Below are 24,263 nucleotides of genomic sequence, written 5' to 3'. Positions count from 1 at the left end.
TCATCAGGTAAAATATACATCAGTTAGTTGTATTAATCGTGAAATAATCGTTAATAATTTTAAACTAGAGAACCTAATCTTTTTACATTTCTCTTTTTTAGGATTACTACAATAGGAGACAAGGAAATTCTTGGGATGACAAAATAATCAGTTATTATTGCAACTGCATCGCTGGGCAACGAACCGTACTCGTGTAGGTAGTTGCGCTCACATTATGACCATTGTTTGAAGTTTGGGCTGATCTCGTCACAGGATATTACAGAACCTGCTACATGATTGGATGAAAATATTGATAAGGGAAGATATTGAAAATGAATAAATAATGTATCTAAGTGGAGAATAAATAAAATATTATCTAAATGTGTACTTAAAGTTGTTTTATTTACACACTTAAATGTTTTAACTAAAATAAATTGGTATAGAAGTAGGTACATATTTTGGTATGTTTGTTTTAAGTAGTAAAGAAATATAATTATAGTAGTGAAAGTAAATATAATTAATGTTTATCAAATATAGGCATTGTTTCTCAATTACATTGTTTACATTGTTTCTCAAATACATACAATACAATATTTATTTATCTACGCCCATTCGCGTAAAACATATATTAAAAAGTATATAATGTATATAGTAAGTTAAAATAGAATGACAGATGACATTATTACGGTAATCACTACCGCCATGATGTTTTTCCACTGTTGTGTTGCAAGTTTAAGTGTAAATTATTGTTTTTAAACAATTAAACGAACATGATTTGGAGAAAATGGACGCCTACGAATTGTTCTTTGCATGTTTTCTTAGTTTTTAGTATAGTGTACAAAAGGTGGCCGGGAGCCCATACATTTTGAAACATCTCTTTTCACCAAAATTGGCCTCGTAACTCTTTTCAGCATTTTATGTTTATCGATATAGCTTCGGATGTCCATCCTGTTAGCTGTATATTGGGTCTCAAAGCGTCTCCCCTTCAAGCATAATATTATGCAGTCTAAAGATAAACCTGGTCATTTAAATTTCCAGCAAGGTGCTCCGAGTATCAAAGGTAGTATCAAATTCTGTAATAATGTGTCTGATATAGACAAAGTTGTCGCATCAAAAGTCAAAGGCATTGACAGTCTTTGACGTCGCTGTTTGAGGAGTTTAGTATTAATTTACGTTGCAGACATTTCCCTACATTGATATCTGTTTATGTTTCTGAAATTGACTTAAGGTAATGCATTTACCAGACTAAACTTCGAGAGTGATTTGAAAGAATCATAAGAAAAGTTGTTGACGAATGAGTGTGTGACGATTCATTGTTGTGATTTATCAAAAAAAATGCCACGGTTAGATGAAAACCTCCTCCTGTCTCTTATCACCTACTTTTAAAATCCAAGATCATTACTAAATCGTTATTGAGTAATAAATTTACTTAGTCTTAGTACTTAGTTATCTGGAGGTCTTTTCCCTATACCTATAAACAATGTTTCGAATTCATCAAAAAGTTGGCATTTCGTAGTTATTGATTTTTTGCATTACTTTTAAATTCCTACCAAAAATACGCATGGACTATATATATACAGAAGGGTAACTCCAAATCATTAGCTCCTGATATTAATAATCGATCTGTCCAAAATTTAGTTTACCAAGGGCGAAGTTGGACAAATACCTGTGTACTATAAATTTTCAAACATCAATCTTTGGTAGTCAAAGATTGGATAGACCGATTATAATTAAAGGGCATAGACGAATATCTACGCCCCTTAATTAAGATGCGTAGATGAATATCTACGGCCGAAATAGGGAAGTCACCGAAGTTTGGACAAAACTACTAGTAGGTACGCATTTCTTATGTACAGTATAGATCGTCTGTTCATAAGGATGAGACTTACTGGTTATATAACTGGGAGTGTTATCAACACATTATTTATCCGCAGCACTTATTCTATTTAGCTCCATCAAAGCGGTTCACGCGTATTGTATTGACGTGCTATCGCCTCTTTCAATCAGGCGTCCAACGTTGAATTGGCAACGGTAGCTCATATATTACGATCGTTTACAGCGGCGGACGATGCATGACCGATACACATTTATTAAACGTACTATTATACACAGAAATAAACTAGATCGATACTACGTCATAGGTAACATGCTATTTCTGGATGAGGTAACGTTTTTTTTATTCTTCGACAGACTGCATCTGATTATTAAGTGGTGCAGTTTAGATGCCTCGAATGCTTATCAGATGCTCAGGTAGTATTAAGTAGGTTGCCAGTAGGGTCTAGACTCAAAAGTATTTTTTTTTCTTTTTGACCACATCAATTTAATTTTTTACCACACCTTTTAATCAAAGTAGTTATTTTAATTATGTATATCCTTACTGATAAGTATAATATTTTTTTTCTGATATTTAAACATGTTGTATATACTATACGCGTTCCTTTTAAAAGCATTTAAATCAAAATGTAAATGTTATTTATTCCCTTAGTAAAGAATGCGGTTAACGCCACATCGGTTTTACAATTAGTACCTATTTAATAAAATACCAAAACCATCGGGGCACGTATTATATTGACACAGGACTGGCCAAATACCAAATAATTGACCGGACGCGGCAAGCCCGGATAAAGCCGGTCGTGTGGCAACCCTATTGGCGCAGTCGTTTTTAGGGTTCCGTACCCAAAGGGTAAAAACGGAACCCTATTACTAAGACTTCGCTGTCAGTCCGTCTGTCCGTCTGTCACAGGGCACTACCGCTTAAACCGTAATAGATAGACACATGAAATTTTGACAGAGGAGGCATAACGGTGGCAGCTATAACAACAAATACTAAAAATAAAATACTCGTAAAGTTGAATATTAAAGGGGGTCTCCATACAACAAACCGGATTTTTTCGGCATTTTTCCATCAAACTGTTAAACTGTACTAGCAAGACGGTTGAAATTTTTACAATACGTTTACGACTATAACTGGTATTATAATAAATACAAATAAGAACCATAAAACATATTTTAATATACTTATTTTAATTTTATTATACTTTGATTACGTATAATCGTCGTCCCATCGTCACCCCAACGCCATCTATTGTTGTTTCATATGACTAAGTATTGTTGAAAATCATAAAATGAATTAAAATAATGAACATTTGGTAGTACGGAAGCCTCCATGTGCGAATTCGACTCGTACTTGGCGAATTATTGATGTCACACGACATGATACGATCAAATCATTGTATTTGCTTAGTTCATTTCGCTGGAAATGCGTTAGGTACTTATACTTACTTATACTTATATCCGGATATAAGCGGTAACTTTGTTTAAATGTATATTACAGAGACTACGATCAACTTTAGTTTGTTTCTATATATTATTAGTCTCTATGTCTTTTAGTAATTAATAAGATTGCAGCGGTATTGTTGCCGCTCATACTTAGTAAAATAACCTTTAGTTCAATTTACTATATACTATTATCACTTATAATAATGTAGGTGGTTAGTATGAGACAGTATGAATGCATTTTTGCTACTTAGCCCAACAGAAAACAAAACAACAGAAAGCCACCCAATCAGAAAAGCACAAATGCAATATTTACGTTTTTAAACATGTCAATAAACTGATATACGTATATCCGTATATGCGTACAGAGACTGTGTAAAACGTCTCGACATGTATATTTTTGATACGTAGATTATTATAAAACTACAAAAAAAAATATGCTTGATTAATTTAATTCTTCCTGAATTTGTGTACATATACAAAATTCTTAAAATTTCTAAATTGTAAGTGGTGCAACTAAATTAAGGACGTAACTTTCACTCATACTAATTCGATGTGATGGAAACGAAATTAAGTACCATGTACAATATAAAAAACAAACAAGTGATACCTGAATCGTTACAGCTCGACCTGATCGGGACGAACGTGTACGCGATCGTGCACGACGACGACCACAAGACGCTGCGGGAGCAGCTGATGCCGCGCACCTGCATGCTGGGCAAGTACGGCGAGCTGCTGATACCGGACGAGCCGGACGGAATGCGCAACATCGCCCTTACTCTCGCCAGGGAGCGACGCAGCTTCGTCCTAAGGTCTGTGGATAGAAAACTTACAGTCTACTTCATGTCGCGACTAAACCGTACTTTAATACAAATTAGTGTTTATTTTTTTCAAAATAATGTTAGTAAATAAATAAGTGAAGAAGATCTTTCTTAAAGCCACGAAACGTCTTCAATTGGAAAAATGAGAATATTGAGTAAGAATCTTATAACAAGAGAAGAGAAAAACAAGTGACTCGTTCCCTTTTATAATCGTCGGTCTTAAAAATTGCTTTGGGTTTATGACGATCCTATAATAAACTAAGTAAGGTAACATATTACTAACATTTTAACCGCTATTTCCATGTGTCGATACAAGTCCAAAACATATTCAAAACTTAAGGACTACGATACAAGTATATCAAAAGAACGCTCAGTTCACAATCAATTAATTTATTCATTGAAAATAGAAAATCGGTAGTCATTTTGGTAGAGCCGGGGGTCATGCATAGAAATATTCAATAGCTCACGTTGTTTGCTTTCGATTCAAAATGTTAATTGGAGTGAACTTGAACCTGAGTTCGTTCAGATTTAAGGCACTGGCGGTTTTGTAGATGAATCTTTTTGCGATGACCACCCACGATCGCGGCCTGTACTAGTCTCACGCGCAAAGGATTCTAGGTTCGATTTCCAGCCAGACTGACATTTGTAGTCCTAGTGAGACGTCTAATAATCTGAACTTAGCTCGGTAGACTGACCTAAACCTGTCATTTCGAAAGGAGACTCGAGGGACAATATCGGTCGCCATTCGGCAATAACGGCAAAGTGATTTGTAGGTTCAAGAGGCTGGGACACCGTTCAGAGCTGGCGAAGTACGTAACGTGCCACGTGGAGGGATCTCTGCGCAAGTCGGACCGCGCTTGCCGCGTCTACAACCGTTGCTGCCACATCGTGCGCCGCGCCCGAGCCCGTGGGGAGAACCCACGCTCAAGCGGCAATGATATCGTAAGTCATTTGAATAGCGTTGAATAGCACTTCAGGAATTTGATGCACCCACATCCGTGCGTCTAGATTGATCATGTCATTTATTTCAACAACAGCCCGACTACGTCGCACACGTGACACCTAATCCATACCATATTCAAGCTTGGACACCTATGTATGACATAATACACAAAGTCTACCAAGCCTTTGCCTACGAAAGTTCTAAATTTAACAATTTCTAGTGTGAAGATATCGAATGCCAATCGTGGTAGGCAAAATATTAGATAGATCATTTTTTAACAACGAGCGCTAAATGAGCAATCCTACTGCATCGCGTAGGTACGCCAATCAGATAAACCATTTTCATGTTTAAAAGTAGAAAATATTCCATACCTACATACATTTAGAAACATAAGTCTCCTTCAATCGCACTTTTAACAAAACAAAATAAAAACAAATTAAAGCTCTTGTAGCGCCCACCTTCCCCGTCTACTAAGATGGTCTTATTAATGCTTTGAAACTTTAAAATAATTTATAATACTCGCACTATCCAGACAAATATCTTATATTAACACTTGAATCGTGCTTATTTTAACACGTGCATCAAACCATTCATCTACTAGTACCTACTAAAGAAGTAATCACACACAATAAGGGTACAATAGGTTCACTTGAAAAATAGAATTATTTAAATCGTCGTCGAATAAAAAAATATTTTTATAAACAATTACACATGGAATAATGGCTTTCGAACATTGATTTCAAGTTTCTATTACACAAGTTACTTACAGTAGTGATACCAGTACCTATCGGTTTCTTTGCAAATCACATACTAAGAGTAGTTCTTTCTGCACTTCTTTTGGTGCTAAACATTTCTATTTGCTCGGAAAAGTCAGAGTGCAATGAAACATTTTACCAGAAATACACTCTTTAGAATACAATTTTCTAAGTCACAAAGACCCATGTGTCAGCTGAAGACTGGTGGAAAAATCTCGTGACGTAATCGATGTCGTCTCGATGCGTTTACATTAATAATAACAAAGTACGTCCGTCAGTGTGTTGTACAGTGAACGGGAGCGAATATGAAAGGGACTTTTGCTTTGAACTGTCAAGAGGGGCGATTTTCTTATATAAAATTATAGCTATGAATACAATATGTTCACTTTCAACTGGCTAGAGAATTTTCATTTACAGAAACTGCACTCGGTGGTGTTGCATTGACAATAATAAAAGAAATAAATGTTTTACACTACTTTTTCGCTTATCGCGTCTTAGACCAGGGTCGATAATTTTTGAAACCAAAAAAAATTACAATAGAATGAAACCCATTGGAAAAGGAGGGGAATATGATCAAAATGAAAGGAAAAATAAATTACGGTCGATCCGAGTTCGGGAAGTGGGAGGGGTGAGTTTTTAAGGGTAAAAAATGGTTTATCTTGATTTCCGGCTAAACTACACGTCCTATGCGAAAAAGTTCAATGGCAAAGTTGTAGGTAATAAAAAGATCTACAACTTTTGTATTTGCAATTTTTTCACATAACCTCAAAATTTGGGTGAAAAATTCAAAAAACCAAGTTTTTGGTTTTTTATTTATATCTTATTCAAAAAAATTTTTATTTTTACGAAATTTGGTGAAAACTTACCTTATTATGTCCCAAATACACTGTAATTTATTTGATTAAAAATATTTATTTTTTCGCCTTATTTTCACTTAATATCAAAAAAGCACCCTAATTTTCAATCGAAAATTCTGACGTCAAAATATCAGCTTTTTTCAAAAAGTTTGGGGGCTTTTTGTTCGTTGATATATCTACTTTCTGATGGTGTAAAAAAAAATATACATTACTATAGGAAATGTTCTCAGAAAATGCAAAAAATTGAAAAAAACCCAATTGTATTTATTGTCGATTCTCTTCTTGCTAGACTCCATTAAACGATTCAAAGCTGATTTTTTTTATTTCATACACTTGCTTGTCATCTGACTTATTGCAGATTATACAAACAGATCCATCCATACTGATAATCTGAAAAGACAAAATTAAATTAATAATGCCTTCAAAGTTTTATCATGAGTATAACTAAATTTGTTTGTATAAAATAAACGAAATTACTATTTTTTATTCTTGTACTAAAATATCATTCAATTTTAATTTTTTAGGTTATGTTATGTTAAACATACTATTTATGAAAGAAAATATTACTATTTTTATTTTAAAGTTGATTAATATAGATTTAAATACAGATTGTATTTACCTTGCTATGTAGATTCCAAACGATTTTTTGAATAAAGTAAATTTCTCACAATTCACTTAGAGTAACTGAGCCTGCACGTGTATTTTTAAAAACGATGTTGTACACTGCTCTGTATCTCGAATACTGGCTAACGGTTTTTACAGCTGCTACGAAATAGCAGGTATGTAGTAAGGCCCAGACCCTCCTAGGTCCGTCCCCACTTCTCTATGAAATAACTTACAATGGGCTAAAATTTACCGTAGGTCACTCAGGTATATAAATTATCTTAAAACAGCAGTAAATAGACATCTACAAATATTATTTAAATAAGATTCTACAACTTTTTCAAAATATTGTAGATGTCTTATTAAATATTAACTTTATTAACTTATTTGTTTGTTAATTATTGAAGTATATTTTAATTTGCAACTTTTTCATTTATCAATAAAACATGAAATCTTACGTTTTTTGAGTAATTAAAGTGTAAATTTTAATAAATACCTCAAAATTGTACATAATGATAAAAAAAATTTTTCGAATTTGGGTTTTTTTCAATTTTTTGCATTTTCTGAGAACATTTCCTATAGTAATGTATATTTTTTTTTACACCATCAGAAAGTAGATATATCAACGAACAAAAAGCCCCCAAACTTTTTGAAAAAAGCTGATATTTTGACGTCAGAATTTTCGATTGAAAATTAGGGTGCTTTTTTGATATTAAGTGAAAATAAGGCGAAAAAATAAATATTTTTAATCAAATAAATTACAGTGTATTTGGGACATAATAAGGTAAGTTTTCACCAAATTTCGTAAAAATAAAATTTTTTTTGAATAAGATATAAATAAAAAACCAAAAACTTGGTTTTTTGAATTTTTCACCCAAATTTTGAGGTTATGTGAAAAAATTGCAAATACAAAAGTTGTAGATCTTTTTATTACCTACAACTTTGCCATTGAACTTTTTCGCATAGGACGTGTAGTTTAGCCGGAAATCAAGATAAACCATTTTTTACCCTTAAAAACTCACCCCTCCCACTTCCCGAACTCGGATCGACCGTAATTTATTTTTCCTTTCATTTTGATCATATTCCCCTCCTTTTCCAATGGGTTTCATTCTATTGTGATTTTTTTTCATTTTTTACCATTTTTAAAGGCTTCGGCACTGGTCTACTATTAAAGGAAGATATTTAGGATTAAAGATTAATACGAGGATTTTATTCATGTAACCAATCTCAGATAGAACTGTACCCCTTACTTATTCAGCGCCCCCGTGGACCATATAGGTTTTAAAAAACTGAATAGTCACGGGTCGACGTCAAGGGGTAAAAATTGATACAATCTTCGTTTTGTACTTTAGGTAATGGGCAAGCTAATCTGCGTTTTAACTGATTAAGGCACATTAGCCGTAACGTCTAGTTTTCATGACATATGTCAGAAATTCGGAATGTTTTTGATATTATATAACTTTTTAGGGTTACATACCCAAAGGGTAAAAATGGAACCCTATTTCTAAGCTGTCCGTTTGTCTGTCTGACATAGAGCTCTATTTCTCGAACCTTAATAGATAGAAACTTATTTTTTTTACGGAATATATATAATGGTGGCCGCTTTAACAACAAGTACTAAAAGTAAAAAGAAAAGCTTTCAAATAAAGGAGAGTTGCCATACAAGGACCTTCTTTTTCTTTATGAAGAGGAGGAAATCTTCAAAAGGTACTCGACGACGTGGGAGTGACGCCGGGTTATGTGGGACTTCAGCCGCACTAAAATCCTTCGGTGGCCGTACTCAACGTTTGTTGGAGAAATCCGGGATCTCCGACTGAACGCAACCGAAGTCCTCTAAGCGCGATGCCCCGATCGAGCTCTGCCCTGGGAGAACAGTTTTCGTTCCTCCTAAACTATCCGGTGTTCACGACGGTATGCGACTATACATACCGCCGTCTTTCCCGGGGACACTTATTGGACGGTTCGAGCTCCCTCTTGCCACTCCCAACTCCGGAAGCCCCCTTTTAGTCGCTTCTTACGACAGGCACGGGATATCGTAGCCCTTTTTTAGTCCAGGAACTACAGGGACAAACATATAAGGACCTGCTATTTTTTGGCGTTTTTCATTTTATTTATTGAACCGTAATAGATGTTACAGTTGAAATATTCACAATGCATTATATGGCTGCTATAATATCAATTAGTAAAAATAAAAATAAAATAAACAAATGTTTTTGTGGTACGGAACCCTCAGTGTACGAGTCCATCAGACTAAAAAAAAAATCGTATTATCTATAGTAGCTTAAATACATGGTGAATACAATAAATTTATAATCTGATGATTTGAAGGCGGCGTTAGGGAGTAATAAGGTTGCAAAACAATCTATACCTGGACATACTCGATGGCGGTAATTTTTTTAATATAAAGGAAATAATGCTAGAAAATATGCACTATCTGATAGCGCCATTTATTAGCTTGGATCCCTGGAAAGTAATGGTGTATAACAAACTAAAGGAAAAGGCAAACTTTATGGAAAATACATTATTCTTCATACATTCTCATTCTATTTTTTTTCAAATCGTCAGTATAAAAAACCCCTCCACTAAATCGTCAGATGAAGGGTTATGATAAGTGAAACATCAGCTGGAATTTCCTGTATAATAATCTTATCCTGTATAATAATCTTCGAAGAGTCACTGACAGTCTTTCGAATTGAATCGTCAGTCTTTCGAATGGGCGACTCATCTGAGGTAGCTTCATATGCCCTTTGAAAATCTAATGCGCTGGTTACTTTTTTTTCCATTTTTACCTCTCGTATAGCTGTCCCAAACCAGCAGATAAACATATTTCCGGCATCAGAGATATATACTCTATCACTAACCTGCCGCGCCTTGAGTATGTTTGACTCTGCTTTTTACATCTTTCGAATCATCTAGAAACTATCCCCACGGTGAATCGAAAAATATCACACAACCTTTTCTTCACTCTAACGTGTAATCTACATAATCGTATAGATCCTAACGACGCTCGAGTTTCTACCCATTTAACATCATGGGCTCCCCTACTACTCGTACATTTCGCGGACAGAAACACAGATTCATTAACTGCAAATGTAACTTTGTAATCCTATATAACTTATATAGGATACAAAGTTATTTAATGTAGTTGGTGTATCTAGATAACTGGACAGAAATTGCAAAATATTTTAGTTTTTCCATGAGTTATATACTAAACACTAATTGTATGCTCAATTTTAACCTTCTATGTCTGCTAGAAGTGCCTTAACATTTTGATGTTCGGTCAGTCAGTCAGTGAGTGAGTGAGTGACAAAATTACGAACTTTGACTACTTGTAATTCTTAAACTACTGGTTCAAATTGAATGAAATTTGAAATATACCGTGTCTATACAATGCTTGCTTGGCTCCTGAAAATTCAAGCTTCTAGCTGCATATGCAACGAAGTTACAAGGGGTCAAAAATGGGCCGAATTGCTTCGAGAAAAGAATGCTACGGCCGTGCCGCTTTTTTTGGCTTTGGCTCGACTTGGCGGAGGCACTGCCGTGCCTCCTGATACTATGAAGGGTACCTATCGTTTTTGACACTTTTGATTTTAACAATAATGATGAAAATTTTAATGAAAATCACCTCAAAGCCAAAATCAAACAATGCGGCCTAAATGTGTTTATGTACAACGCCATCACCATCCACAATCAATTTCGGCAAAGCCTACAATTAGTGTTAGGCGCAGATTTAATTAAAGCTTTGTTGCATCTGTCAAACACTACATGTTTTAGAGCCAGTAAAATAATCTGAAGGGTGCGTCACTCATCATAATCCGGGGCCAACAACAAACGTGCCTATCAAACGCATACATGCATTAAGCGTGATCGTGACCACTCCATTCCCCCGATAATAAGCGTCTGCTAAATGATATTAAAAATTGCTTCGCAAATTAATACTGCCCAGCGCCCACCCATCTCCACTTGCACTACAAAGAATTAGCCTCCCTCGCCACCCACGTATTTACACAGTTTGGACAGCGAATTATTGTGAAGTATTTACGATTTGTTTAATTATTTTACCGGTTTGGTGAATTTGCGCACATGAAAGAATTAATTTTGTATATCGTATTGTAATTGAGTACTACTGTAAACATATTGTTAACGGGTTGCATATTTCAAAATTCCTTTTATGGGTATAATTTCGATATTTACTCGATTGCGGTTGGTTTTTCGAGTGTGTTTACGTGTGTGATATGTATCATTAATTGGGTGTAATTCAAACCCAACCTTTTAACATGGATTTTAACATACGAGGTGTCGTTGGATACGTCTACATTTTGGGAGTATATTTTTGACATAGATTATATTTGTAATTATCTATATTTTTGACCTATCTGGTTTTTATATAATTGTACAAGTTTTTTTACAATTATTATCTAGTTTGAATAAGTATCTTCTATGGGATAAGTTCTAAATGTGAATATGGTTCTATTTATGTATTTATTTTATTTTGTCAAAAAAAATTAAATTAAATTATTATTATCACTCTCAGGCCGGTGTCCTACAAGGAATGATATTATTCGAGTATAAAATGTATTTATCATCGGCATTTCTTTAACGCATTCTGTCGGTAGCCCTTAGTGTCACTTCACACGACGCGGCGTCGAAGCATTGTCGCTTCGGAGTTTACATACAAAATATTCATAGTACGCCACACAGTGTGTTCCAGCCCCACGCCGCCCCCACATCGAACTTTCAACCCGCGAGACGAGACCCTTACAAACTCTTACAACTTGAGAAAAGTCATATTCAGAGATTTATGGTTCCTTGTTAAATTTTGTTGTGAATTGAGTATTCAAGATCAACTTAACTTACCTGTGTGTGTTTACTGAACGCGAGAAGCCGAACGTCTAGACTGTAGATCCTCTTTGATTTTACATCTTAGTAACTCGATAAAAATAGCGTCATTATGTTCGTGGAAATAGTAATGTGATATTTTATTATCTGAGACGTCCACTCAGGCCGAAATCCTTTTAATTCTGAGTAGAGACAAGTGTCCAACAATAGGATAATAATGGCTTAGAGAGGGTGTTGAAAGGGATATTGTTGTGTTAGGAAGTAACTTTGTAATATTAATAGTATCAAATATATTTAAATATATGTTGCTTGTTTTATACAAGCATATTATGTTAACGACAAACTAATTGCGTACCCATAATTTGCGTGAATGATTTCAAACTTCTGAGGGGTTTAAATAGTTGGGCCTTTTTGTTAATATCTGTAATTGAGTAACGTAGATACACTAGGGAACAAGGCCATTATGGTATGATAATCATGATAAAATAACAGCGTCGTTAGTAAACCTTTTCGAGGATACCTTACGTTTTACATGTTGACTAATTCATATCTCCACGAATTCCAAAGCCTCATAACGATGACGTATGTCAAGAATTTAGATCTCTGTTCCGGGTCTGGGTGTTTTTATATTCATTTTTATGTGTCCATGGCATTCACGACATAGGGAACCCTAAATGAGTACAACGCGTGTAGAACACGTCTTGAAAATGTCTACACATTAAAAAGCGCAGTTTCGTAAACAAGAATTCAAATAGACTTGCCGAATGAGACATATTTTGCAACAATGCAATCTGGTAACTTCTTATACCTTCAGTTGTATGCAATTGTGTTTTAATTAACGTTTCCTATGTCGATTACACGAGTATTACGTCTATAATTATGATGTTTTAATGCATTTTCCATTGTTTTACCCATTTATACTGACGGTCTATTATGTTTTTAATTATTCACTCAATCGCACATTATTGTTGATTTTTTTCAAAGTTTTATTTGTTTTAGTTTACAATTTATTATTAGCTGAACAGAAATTAAGAAGATATTTTTTTCGCGCTCACATCGTTTAGTGGATAAAGCGATTAATTGATCTTATTTTTTTCAAAGTAATTGATTTGAATGCCTATATTTTTGTGTTATGAAATTCGACTCGAAAATTGTACTATGTATATATAATATGTATAAAAGCGAAAAGATACTCGCGTTCAAAACGTATTAATAGAGGTTTTGACTAAACTACAGAAGCTAGAATCATGAAATTTGAAATATAGCTTCATTTTATAATGTAGATGCGCACTAAGAACGGATTTTTTGATATTCCACCGTTAAGGTGGTTAAATGGGGGTTGAAATTCAGTATGAAAGTCCGTCAGTTTTAAAGTAAACTGGATGAAAATTGGTATTTAGCTTTCTAATTTAAATTAATAAAAATCTAATCTAAGAGTTTTTCCAAAATCAACCCTAATGGCGGCTAAATAGGGGTTGACAGCTTTTTCTAAATTTTGCCATTTTGGAAGCCAGCACTATGAAAGTTAGCCATTGCTTTACTGGTTAGATATAATAGAACTTTATTTCTACCGTTTTTCGAAATTCAACCCCTATGTGAGTTAAAAAAGGGTTGTAAGTTTGTATAGAATTCCCCCAGTTTTGATCTAATCTCTATGAAAATCTGTATTTAGCTTTTTGATAGAAAATAATTAATCAATTATTTCATTGTTTTTGGAAAATCAACCCTTAAGTTGGTAAAATAGGCGTTGACAGCTTATTTTATAATTTGCCAATTTGAAAGCCAGCACTATGAAAGTTAGCATTGCCTTACTGGTTAGATATAGTAGAACTTTAATACTACCGTTTTTGGAAAATCAACTCTTATTTGGGTTAAATAAGGGTTGTAAGTTTGTATGAAAGTCCCCCAGTTTTGATGTAAACTGTACGAAAATTGGTATTTGGGTTTTCGATAGAAAATAATTAAACACCTATTTCATTGTTTTTGGAAAATCATCCCTTAAGGTCGTTAAATGGGGGTATGAATTTTATTTTAAACTCCGTTAATTCGGAAGCAAGGACTTTAAAAACTTGCATTTGGCTTTCCTGTTGGAAATAATAGAACTTTTTTAACACCATTTATGGAAAATCTACCCTTAAGAGGGTAAAATAGGGATTGAAAGTTTGTTGGGAATCCGCAGATTTTGAAACAAAGTCTATGAAAATTGGTATTCAGCTTTCTGATTGAAAATAATAGAACACCTATTTTACTGTTTTTGGAAAATCAACCCTTAAGTTTGATTAATAGGGGATAGAAATTTATTTTAAAATCCGTTAATTTGGAAACAAGGAATGTAAATATAGCATTTAGCTTTCTGGTTCGAAATAAAAGGGCTTCTTTAACACCGATTAACGAAAATCTACCCTCTAGAAGGTAAAATAGGGGTGGAAACTTCGTTTAGAAGTCCGCAGCTTTTTAAACAAAGTCTATGAAAATTGTTATTTGGCATTCTGATTGAAAATAATAGGACACCTATTACTTTTGGAAAATCAACCCTTAAGGTTGTTTAATAGGAGATGGAATTTTATTTTAAAATCCGTTTATTTGGAAACAATTTAAGGATTTAGAAACCGCTATTCGATATTTTTCCCACTAACTTTTGAACCGTTAGAGGTAGACAGTTCAAATTTTCACAATGTGTGTACTTTAATGGCTGCTGCAATATTAAATACTAGAAATTAAAAAACAAAAAAGACCCCTCAGGTGCGGGTTTGACTTGCACTTGGCCAATTATTAGTAACGCGCAATTATTAGTGACCCGCGGGCCACAAGGGAAATTCGCGGGCCACACACCACACGTGGGTGTCGGGTTGCCGACCGCTGGTGTTGAACATTAGCTTTCAGAAAATTGCTGATAAAATATTTATTAATGCATATGTACATAGGAATGTTTTTGAAAATCCTACTAAGGAGGTAAAAGAAGTGTTATATGTATATACATACACATACACACATATATATATATATATATATATATATATATCCCGTATATATATATATATATATATATATATGTATACGGGAATCTTTTAGGTTCGAAGTTAGAAACGTGAAATTTCAGATAACGTCTATTCAGACAAATACACGACAACGTGGACGGGTGCAAATTTCATATATGATAATGCGTAATTTTATTCAAATTGGCCTATATTTTGGTATACTGATAAGGTGTATGTCGCAACTACTTTGGACACACTGCGTGCCAAATTTTAGTCCTGCCGTGGGGTATGGTTGTGGTTATGCGTGGATTAGTGATGGTGATGTGGTAGACACATAAACCTTGGATTAAAATTTTAGGCTACAGTATCCCCTGCCTGTCGTACGAGACTAAACGGGGACTTCTGGAGTTGCGGGCGGCAAGAATGGGAGCCCTAACCGCTCAGCCAGCGACCCTGAAAAGAACCACTGTATGTAAGGCCCCATATAACATGGACGGGTCCTATGGAATAGTGTAAATAATAATTATTGTATCCTATATTAAACTTATATTTTAAAGTAAGTTTAATTACAGTCCACTAATTAGAGTTTTAGTGTATGTTTCTGAAGAAGGCTTGACCAATTTAGGACCAATTTTATTAATTAAATATTAATACTACTTTATCGTTAAAATTGTTAAAGGTACAATTTTACGATTACAGTTATTTGTATGTCATATCATATTTTTTTACGCGGGTTCTGCTAGTACGTAATATAATAATATAGAAAGAACAATTTGGAAAAAATAATTTGATTTATTCTCCAATACGCAATACGATGATTTGGAGGAGGTTATTATTATAATAATTCAGAGAAATCACCTCTGGTCAAGTAGGCGTAAACTACTGTCCTAAATAAACTCATGATATGTATAAGATAAAATGTATTTAACAAAACTTTAACTGCGTAAAATAATACAAATGATTTGTAACGACAACATAGACAAAATTTTGCAAGATCAATTTAATCAATGTATTTCTGTAATTAGGTACAATATGCTAAGCAAATATCGGATGAATCAATATTGCAAGCAAATATACCCTGTTCCCCCTCAGTATTAATGATGATACGAAATACTCGTATCTCAGGCAGAAAAATACCACACCCTTGCCGCTCCGGGCAATTACACAAGAGCGTATGTAAATACGCACGCCTAGGAAAAACATGCACCCATTTTATTAAAAATTATACTGATTGAACTACTGAGCTGTAATGGGCGGTACGTCAGAGCTTAAATAAATCGGTCCGACGGATCAAACATCAAACCACTTTAATATTAAAATTATTAAAAAAGCGCTGATAAACGGGAAAAAGTTATGAGTCACAACATTAACACATTTTATTTTACCAATACCTACACTTAAAAAAAAAAAAACAAATATATTTATAGTGTAACAATAAAGGAACCGCATATTTTGAAACATATGTCGGACATTTTTGTTTTCGTGGATTCAAGTATTTTAAGTTTACTTTTACATTTTAGTTAGTGACGTTTCAAATCTTTTAAAATTAATTTCTATTTACATCGAGATCAGTACGTACATTACCTTTGGCTTCCTTTAAAGTTTATGAATAGTTTAAAATAGCCTTTATAAGCAGAAAGTGACTGTACTAAAGAGGATGCAAACTAAAATAATTTCTATATTGAAAGCAAAAAGTATCTTTAAAATCAAAGTCATGATAATCCAAAAAATACGACATGATTATATATATTTTTATGTCGCATGTGTAATTCCACCGCTGGGCAAGAAAATTCCCGAATGATAATATTTTTTAACGATTGAGGCTTAACAATTAATTTTTAACTTTCACTACTCATTTCATGTTTGTAAGATTAGTAAAAAATAACCGAACGTTTTATTTTATTTGCTTTTATTTTATATACCACTGCGATGTTGTCTCAATATTTCTAACAGGTTACTCAGCATTATTGACAGTGAAAAGCTTCTATTCACTTCATTTATTTTTGAAAGCAACAAGTTTTTATTTAAATATAGTATTCGCATATATAGGCAAAATTGATTGTAGCCACTTATTGCAACAATGAAGTATAAACGTTCCATACAATTACCCACGACATCCTATTACCAAAATCTTCCATGTACCACCTAGTAGAACTCACCTCTTCAAACATTCCACCCTCTCTAGGATCTCTACTGAATATCTATAACCAAGTGTGTGCATCAGCCGACATAGATATTTTTCATGATGAATGTTGTCGTCTTAAAGACAAATTATCTACCTACCTCAACAGTTTTGCTTCCTGAGAAAATTATGTATATTTATTGTATAGATTTATTTTATTATATTTTCTTTGTAATTTACATTATTTGCTTAAATTACGTACTATACGTCTCTATTTCTATAAATGTTGTACATGCCTATAATTGGCTTGCATACCAGTGTATCTTATTATATCACAATGTTATTTGTAAAATTTCTGTAATTTATGCTGTTGGCGTGTCAAATAAATAAATAAAAAAAAAATCGCGTATAGTACTGGTATTCGCATGCCATCTATTGATTACGTTTCACGATATTTTCGAAAACCACTTTTATTCATACCGCGAATTTTAAACATCCACGTTTATTAAATAGCAAGCGCAAAAATTCATTGGAACACAAATATCATACCAATTAAAATTTCCATGGACTCGAAATTCAGTTGTGGGGATAGGGAGGGGGTGCGAGTGAACGTATCTGGAATTACAAAATATTTTTACACACCACCGAGCACGATACTTTTGAATTCATTCCTAATATAATAGAACGATTTTGCTAATGTTTTTTTCTGGAATCAATTACGTAAGCGTTACATATTATACTCGTATAACTTAGCTAGTAGGTACTTAGCATCTTAAGACATTTTAAATATACCTTCGCGCCCATTGCGCGCATCAAGTAGCAGTCCCCTATTCAACTCTTGATTTCGCTGAACGTTACTTAATTTCGTAGATTAGTGTACAAGCCATGAGTCTTTATTTTTTTGTACCATTTTCCTAAACAATATTACGCAAAATTAAATGCATATTTATTTTCTTAGGTATTCGTCGGCGTCGTGCGCCCGACTACCGAGTCCTTCTTCTCCGAGGGCATCATGGAGTCCTTCCGCATGGAATACCGCACCCGTCACTCTGTGGACGGCGAGATCATCCAGTGCGAGCAGCGCATTGCCCTGGTCACCGGCTACATGACGCAGGAAGTGAGCGGCATCAACGCGATGAACTTCATGCACCGTGACGACGTCCGCTGGGTCGTGATCGCACTCCGAGAAAGTAAGGCACACTTTATCATCATCATCATCAATGTGGTTTTTAAGGTGGTATAACTTTTCGTAATGACCCACTTGCGAGGCCTAAAAACGCTGCTGAGCAGCAATACAGTACTATTTAAAGTGAAACCTGATTGTGGTTTCTGGCTGGCGCAGTGCTTTATGAGCATCCCTTGCCCTATACCGCAGTGTAGTCAATGTGGTTTCAATAAAGTAATAGTACCAAAGTTCGATCGAAAGTGCGAAGTAGTTCTGCTTTTCAGTAAAATGGAATACCAGTGAATACCGGTTGAATTACATATGAATGAGGCGACATTATAGTCCCAAGGAGTGCAATGCATCTTTGATCGAATTCAGGTTTCTACCCTGAAGTTCTCTCTAAGGTGGTAATGACCACTTGTTTTAGACACGTGTTTATTAGATGCCGACTACATTGAGACTACTTATATCTAAACTATCTAATTATCCACCACAATTAGTTAATCAGCTTGCTCATTCTTTACTTTATTTCGTAAAGAAAAAATTGAGCCAGTTAATCTGACTACCTTCTAAAATACGTTACAACTTATATTATTATATAAGAAACTGACTTAAGAACGAAGTGGAACAAAATATATTAAGTTATATCACCTTAATAATAATAACATTACCTTTACAATCTTTGTTTGTATTTCTAATGCTGTCGCGTAAAACTACCGCTGCAATTAATTAGGCTTACCGATGCACTGCGCACATTTCCAATATACTTTTGTTAAATCTCTGTTGCAAGTATTATTAATTGAATGCACGCGCTTAGGACTTTGCTGGCGTACTCTGCATGGCGAATTTCAAGGGCAATTATAATACCCGTCCATATTGATAAAAGGTTTTCCGGCAGATATAAATTAAATTCTCTGATATTGAGTAACACTAAACTGTGAATAGTTACAGATAGAGTGTATTTTACAGCACACAATTTCGACGCAGGGTTGCATAAAGCCCTCTTATTGAGTTGCCGTTCTATGGTGTTGCCACTGGACACCGAGGGGTGCAAATAGAGCCATAGAATGTGTACGGGATTAGAGAGCAACTATCTCATTCAATTATCAGTGTGTAGTACAGCAGAAAAATAATTGCACGTTATTGATAAGTTGCGAATAACGTTATTATATCTTTCATTACAGATTATATCCGCGTGTAAGTTTTATATGTGCTTGACCTCTTGGGTCATACCGGCCTGTCACGTAAGCGGTTCCGGGTTCATTATCCGGCAGTTATGTAAATAATGAATTGAGAATTTTCTGGAACACACAGAGAATTCCACTACGTTAATTTTAATTAATACTATAACTACGTTAATTATGTAGATATGGTTAATTTAATTTATAAATCAGAGTTCTCAATATTTTTAATATATTTCGAATAAAAACCCTAACCACAAAATACCAAAACAAAATAATATCAACGCTGACAGGCTGGTAGTGTGGTACGTGGGTACTCCATACCTACCCGTAAATTATTTTAATTCCTTGTGATAGATTTTAAATTAAATTACTTCCTTCGTTGGAAAATTTTCAAAACATTCGTAGCGTCATTCAACAGCCGACAGGCCTGTACGGCACACCTGCACGTAAATTAATTTAAAATTGCGTGATACGGTTTAAGTGAAAAATCACTCCAGCATTTTGTGGAGCCGCCAAAAGTATGCCTTTGTTGTTTGTATTTGGCACTGACTTCGACATTTACCTTTTACTCACTTTGATTCGACAGGTGCTATTCAAAACCTTTGTTTTTCTTTGCTCGGCGCACCCCATTGTAGTCTATGTGCAAAGCGTTTGTAGAATGTTCGACATTTCTCCAGATTTGTATGTTAATGCAATCTGTAAAGAGGAAGTAATCAAATTTAATTTTATAGGGTCCGCAGGTTTTATTAGTTTATATCAAAACGCCCAAAGTCCAGAAACGCACGCAGTAATGTTTGCATTGTAATTAGATCATGCAGATCATGCAATACTTTTAGGGTGAGTGAACACGCGATACTCTTAACGAGATGTAATACGACACAGGCACAGGTATAAAAAACTTTAATTATTTTTAGTTATCATGAGGCACTAAATTAAATTTGGTATACGTTTCACCCTTCCATAACATGTACATAAAATCGGACACAAGGCTTGCACCTCTAATTAATAAAAGTAGTTTAGAACATCACACTTTGTTTTAAAGTTGAATAAAACAAATTGGGGAATTTAGACTTGCTTGTAATTTATTCCAAATGTTTTTAAAGGATGTTGAACTGGTGTTCTGTGATCGAATTGACAAATTTATTTTTAATTTGTATTTGGAAAATTGACCAATAGTACGTATATTACTGTACGGCACGGGCAAGTTTTTGATGATGCAATTAATTACAATGTATGCACCACGATCTTTCATGTTTACGGTCATTTGAAAGTCGGCGTATCACAGTTCATGAAATGTAAATGTGTCACCTTCAGAATTAATTAATATAATCACTCGTGAAGTCGTTAATTGATAAAAATACATTGCAACAAAATTTCCTTTCATATGCAATATCAAGATAAATGTTTGTAAACATCTTGTACGTATCTATTTGCTGACTCCGACTCAGTTGTTTACCACTCTGTCAGGCTATTACAATTTATTACATTAATTGTTATTGCTTTAGATAAGCACTTTCTAATTTTCCACTGGATCTCGCATAACGACAGCTCCCTCATTACAGTAGATATGTCGATTAAGATGAACTGCAGAGTCAAGTGATAACTTGACTCTGGAGTTCATCTTAATGGCTTACACGAGGCTTGTTTCAAGCAGCGACAGAATTTCATGACGAGCTAAGAAACTATGTTTATTAGCAGGCAATTATGTCTTAGTTCAGATTCTGGCGCTGGAGGTCAGGGGTCTGGCGCCGTGAAGTCCACGCACCTCCGATTTATCATGATAACGCAACGTTGTAAACCCCACCATAATACCACAAGTCAGGCACGATTTTCCTCTCCAGGAAAGTGGTTTAAGACATAGCCAACTGTCCATAACTCCCAACCTTTTTAAATAAATCATTAATTTTCTCATAGTGTTTTCTTTCACCCTAATAACAAATGATAATGAATTTAAAATACGCCCGTGCCTTCGAAAAATCAGAGGTGACTAGTATTCACAACGTGATGCCCCTGATTCAAAGGCCGACTTTAAATCAATAGACTATCACGGGTTCGTAAAAAAATATCATTATAATTTATTTTAACAGTAAAAATAACATCGCATGAAGACTTGAGAGTTTTGTTAAAAAGTTTTCAAAGGTGTATGAATTTTCGAAGACCAAAGTGGCAACCCGTGTCCAGCAATGGTAGAGTAACGAGTCGATGATGATGATAACGAATATTTTTTTAAATTAGGAATGTTCAGACAAAGCTGAATTTATTTTCAGCGTATTTGAAAAAAAAGAATAAAAATAATAAAATATTTTATTTGCCTTGTTTAAGTTACGATATAGATACATAGGTATCTACGAATCAGACGATTAAGTAAAATTTAATCGTCTGAGTAAAAACGACCCGAATATATTTTATAAGCAACACATGGTTAACGGTGGTTAAAATAGATAGTATGTTTGTCATATCTTTTGTACCCAATAATCAATCCAAAAATTGTGGAACGTTTGGGTTTGAATTATAATCATAATTAATTGAATATGAAAATGTCTTTCTTACCTTTACACACAAGACATAGGTTACCATTTTTTAAATAAATTTACATGATAGTAAGAGGTCACTACAGCACATACACATCTTTAATCAACCTTTAATACGGTTAAGCTGGGGTCGATCAAGATGAGTAGCTAGTAGTAGCTTAAGTACTAAGTTTGAAAAACTCGTGCAGGAGTAAAAACTTTATCAAGCCTATCATATCCAAATATAGCATCAATTTACACTCCTATTATAAGACAGAAATAAGAGTGACGATGGCGGTACCTGACATGTAGCACCAAAAGGTACATTCTTCTTTAAAAGGCTAAACTTGTAACAGTAAACTTGAAACGAGAAGGGGGATCCATGCTCATCATTAAATGAAAACAATTAAATTTCATACACAACTAATAAAAAAATTATGATCGAGACATACTATTGCGTGTGCAGGCTATCAAAACCAGTGATGGCTTAGCGGCTGAATCTCGGCCTCTCGATCGACGCATCCGAGGTTCAAATGTCCAGACATGTGCCTTTGATTTTTCAAGTATGTGCGTATTATAAATTTAATTGCTACTTGCTTTAATGATGGAGGATAACATAATGAGGAAACATGCAACTAATTCTTCTATTTCTAAGAGGGGGCCCGTGCCCAGTAGTGGGACAGTAATGAGTCGTCGAGGATTGCATTCCACTTTTTGCTGGTAATATTAAAGTTAAAAATGAAAAACCTGTCTTTATTCATTCGTAGTGACAATATCTGGTAGTTGACGAAATCGGTCGACTTCGTAGCCGTAGCATATTGCTACGGGCTCTACGAAAACTGTAAGTTACTCGTAATTCCTTACGTCAATTCGTAAAAGTACCACACTCAAACGTTGGTGACGTGGTCTAAATTCGCATTGAGCCAGTGTGTGCTATAAAAGAACTATACCCAACTGGTAATTATTATAAAAAGAAAACATGCGGTTGCTAACTTACTTTTAATGTTTTTCTGGTCAATGATATGGCGATCCCAGAAAATTGTTACCCATCGCAGTGGGGTAAAAAAGGGACAATATTGTACACTCTTTTTTTTATAATACAGTGCTTAACACTGCTTTTGTTAGGCAGAAATAGGTGTGGGGATGGTGCCGGTGAAGTCGAACGGCAAAGGGTTCTACCACCTTCAAGTTAGAATAGCAACCACGCAAATCGTGTATTTCATAGCACATTTTACTGGCTAACTTGCACATCTCTGGTGAAAGGCACACTTATGGTGGCCGTGGCCACTTCGACTTAATACGTAAGTCTTCGTTTTTTTTTTGACATCTCTGTAACAACCACTTATTTTAGTAAGTAAGTTGGCTTAAATTAAGAGTGATTTTGTTAATAAATTACGAATTAGCAATGCAAATGTCAACTCAATTTTTTACTAAGTTAAGATTAAAACTACTTCACTACTACTACTACTTTTAGGGTAAGTTGTCAACTTACCCTGATGATGCTCCGTTTTGGAGCGAAACACGTGTTGGTGGTGGTATGTATGGTGGTGTATATTTTTAATTTTTGCATCTGCATGCATCCTTTGAGGGAGGGAGGGTGGTACATACTGCATGGTTTAAAATATATACCATCATACATATTTGTAGCGGATTGTTGCGAAGTAGTTTTAATCTTAACTTAATAGCATGGATTTCCGCAAAGTAACGCCTGATACAATTAACTATCAATTTTTTACGTTTTTATTTTAGAAAAAAAGATCGAAAGTTAATGCCGCGGGGTTATCGGCTTAATTAGGTAACTATAAACAAAATCCTTCCATAGATTTTTTCCATTTTCCATTCGAAAAACAAAACAAAATGAGAAAGAAAAACAAAGTCTTTTTTCAATATCGCTTTGTTTTATCAATTTATTTAGAGCTTGTCTTTTTATAAATTAATAGGTACTTAAGCTGATTAGCATGAAATGGTATTTGGTGCGATGCTTCTAAGGACGAAAGATTAAAATAGTGCAAATATAGTGTATTTACCTTCAAAATACCTATCTCAAGATTAAAATAGATATTAGAATTTGTGCGCTTGTGCACAATTTGTAAAAGCTCTTTCAAATGGACGGAAAATATCTTAAGCTACTTTATTTTTAAGTACTTACTCTGTAGGAGGGCATGTCAACGTTGAAAACTTAAAATTTCTCTTACTTTAAAAGTATTTCGATAAACATCGACTATATACAC

The 24,263-nt window shown here is 34.4% G+C and overlaps 1 protein-coding gene and 1 long non-coding RNA gene across 4 annotated transcripts in view; one reads left to right on the top strand and one right to left on the bottom strand.

The window, feature by feature from the left end:
- The window catches only part of BmMET2 (juvenile hormone resistence protein II), a 189,986-nt gene that overhangs the window by 130,729 nt on the left and 34,994 nt on the right, over nucleotides 1-24,263 (top strand). For all 3 annotated transcript variants that reach the window (XM_073074497.1, XM_073074495.1, XM_073074496.1), the window contains 3 exons: nucleotides 3,880-4,067; nucleotides 4,850-5,018; nucleotides 18,132-18,363. In XM_073074497.1, the coding sequence (XP_072930598.1) occupies nucleotides 3,880-4,067; nucleotides 4,850-5,018; nucleotides 18,132-18,363 (589 nt within the window). The remainder of the gene's footprint in view (nucleotides 1-3,879; nucleotides 4,068-4,849; nucleotides 5,019-18,131; nucleotides 18,364-24,263) is intronic.
- LOC140743328 (uncharacterized) overlaps nucleotides 3,894-24,263 on the bottom strand; it is a 231,818-nt gene continuing 211,448 nt past the window's right edge. Inside the window, exon 5 of the long non-coding RNA XR_012102452.1 lies at nucleotides 3,894-4,069. This is a non-coding gene — a long non-coding RNA (uncharacterized LOC140743328). The remainder of the gene's footprint in view (nucleotides 4,070-24,263) is intronic.

The sequence above is a fragment of the Epargyreus clarus genome, unplaced genomic scaffold, assembly GCF_041222505.1.
Source record: "Epargyreus clarus isolate Ecla_fem2 unplaced genomic scaffold, WU_Ecla_fem_2.2 ptg000007l, whole genome shotgun sequence".
In the NCBI taxonomy this organism is placed as follows: Eukaryota; Metazoa; Arthropoda; class Insecta; order Lepidoptera; family Hesperiidae; genus Epargyreus; species Epargyreus clarus.
The sequence above is the reverse complement of the archived record's forward strand: the minus strand, read 5'-3'. Positions and strand labels throughout refer to the sequence as shown.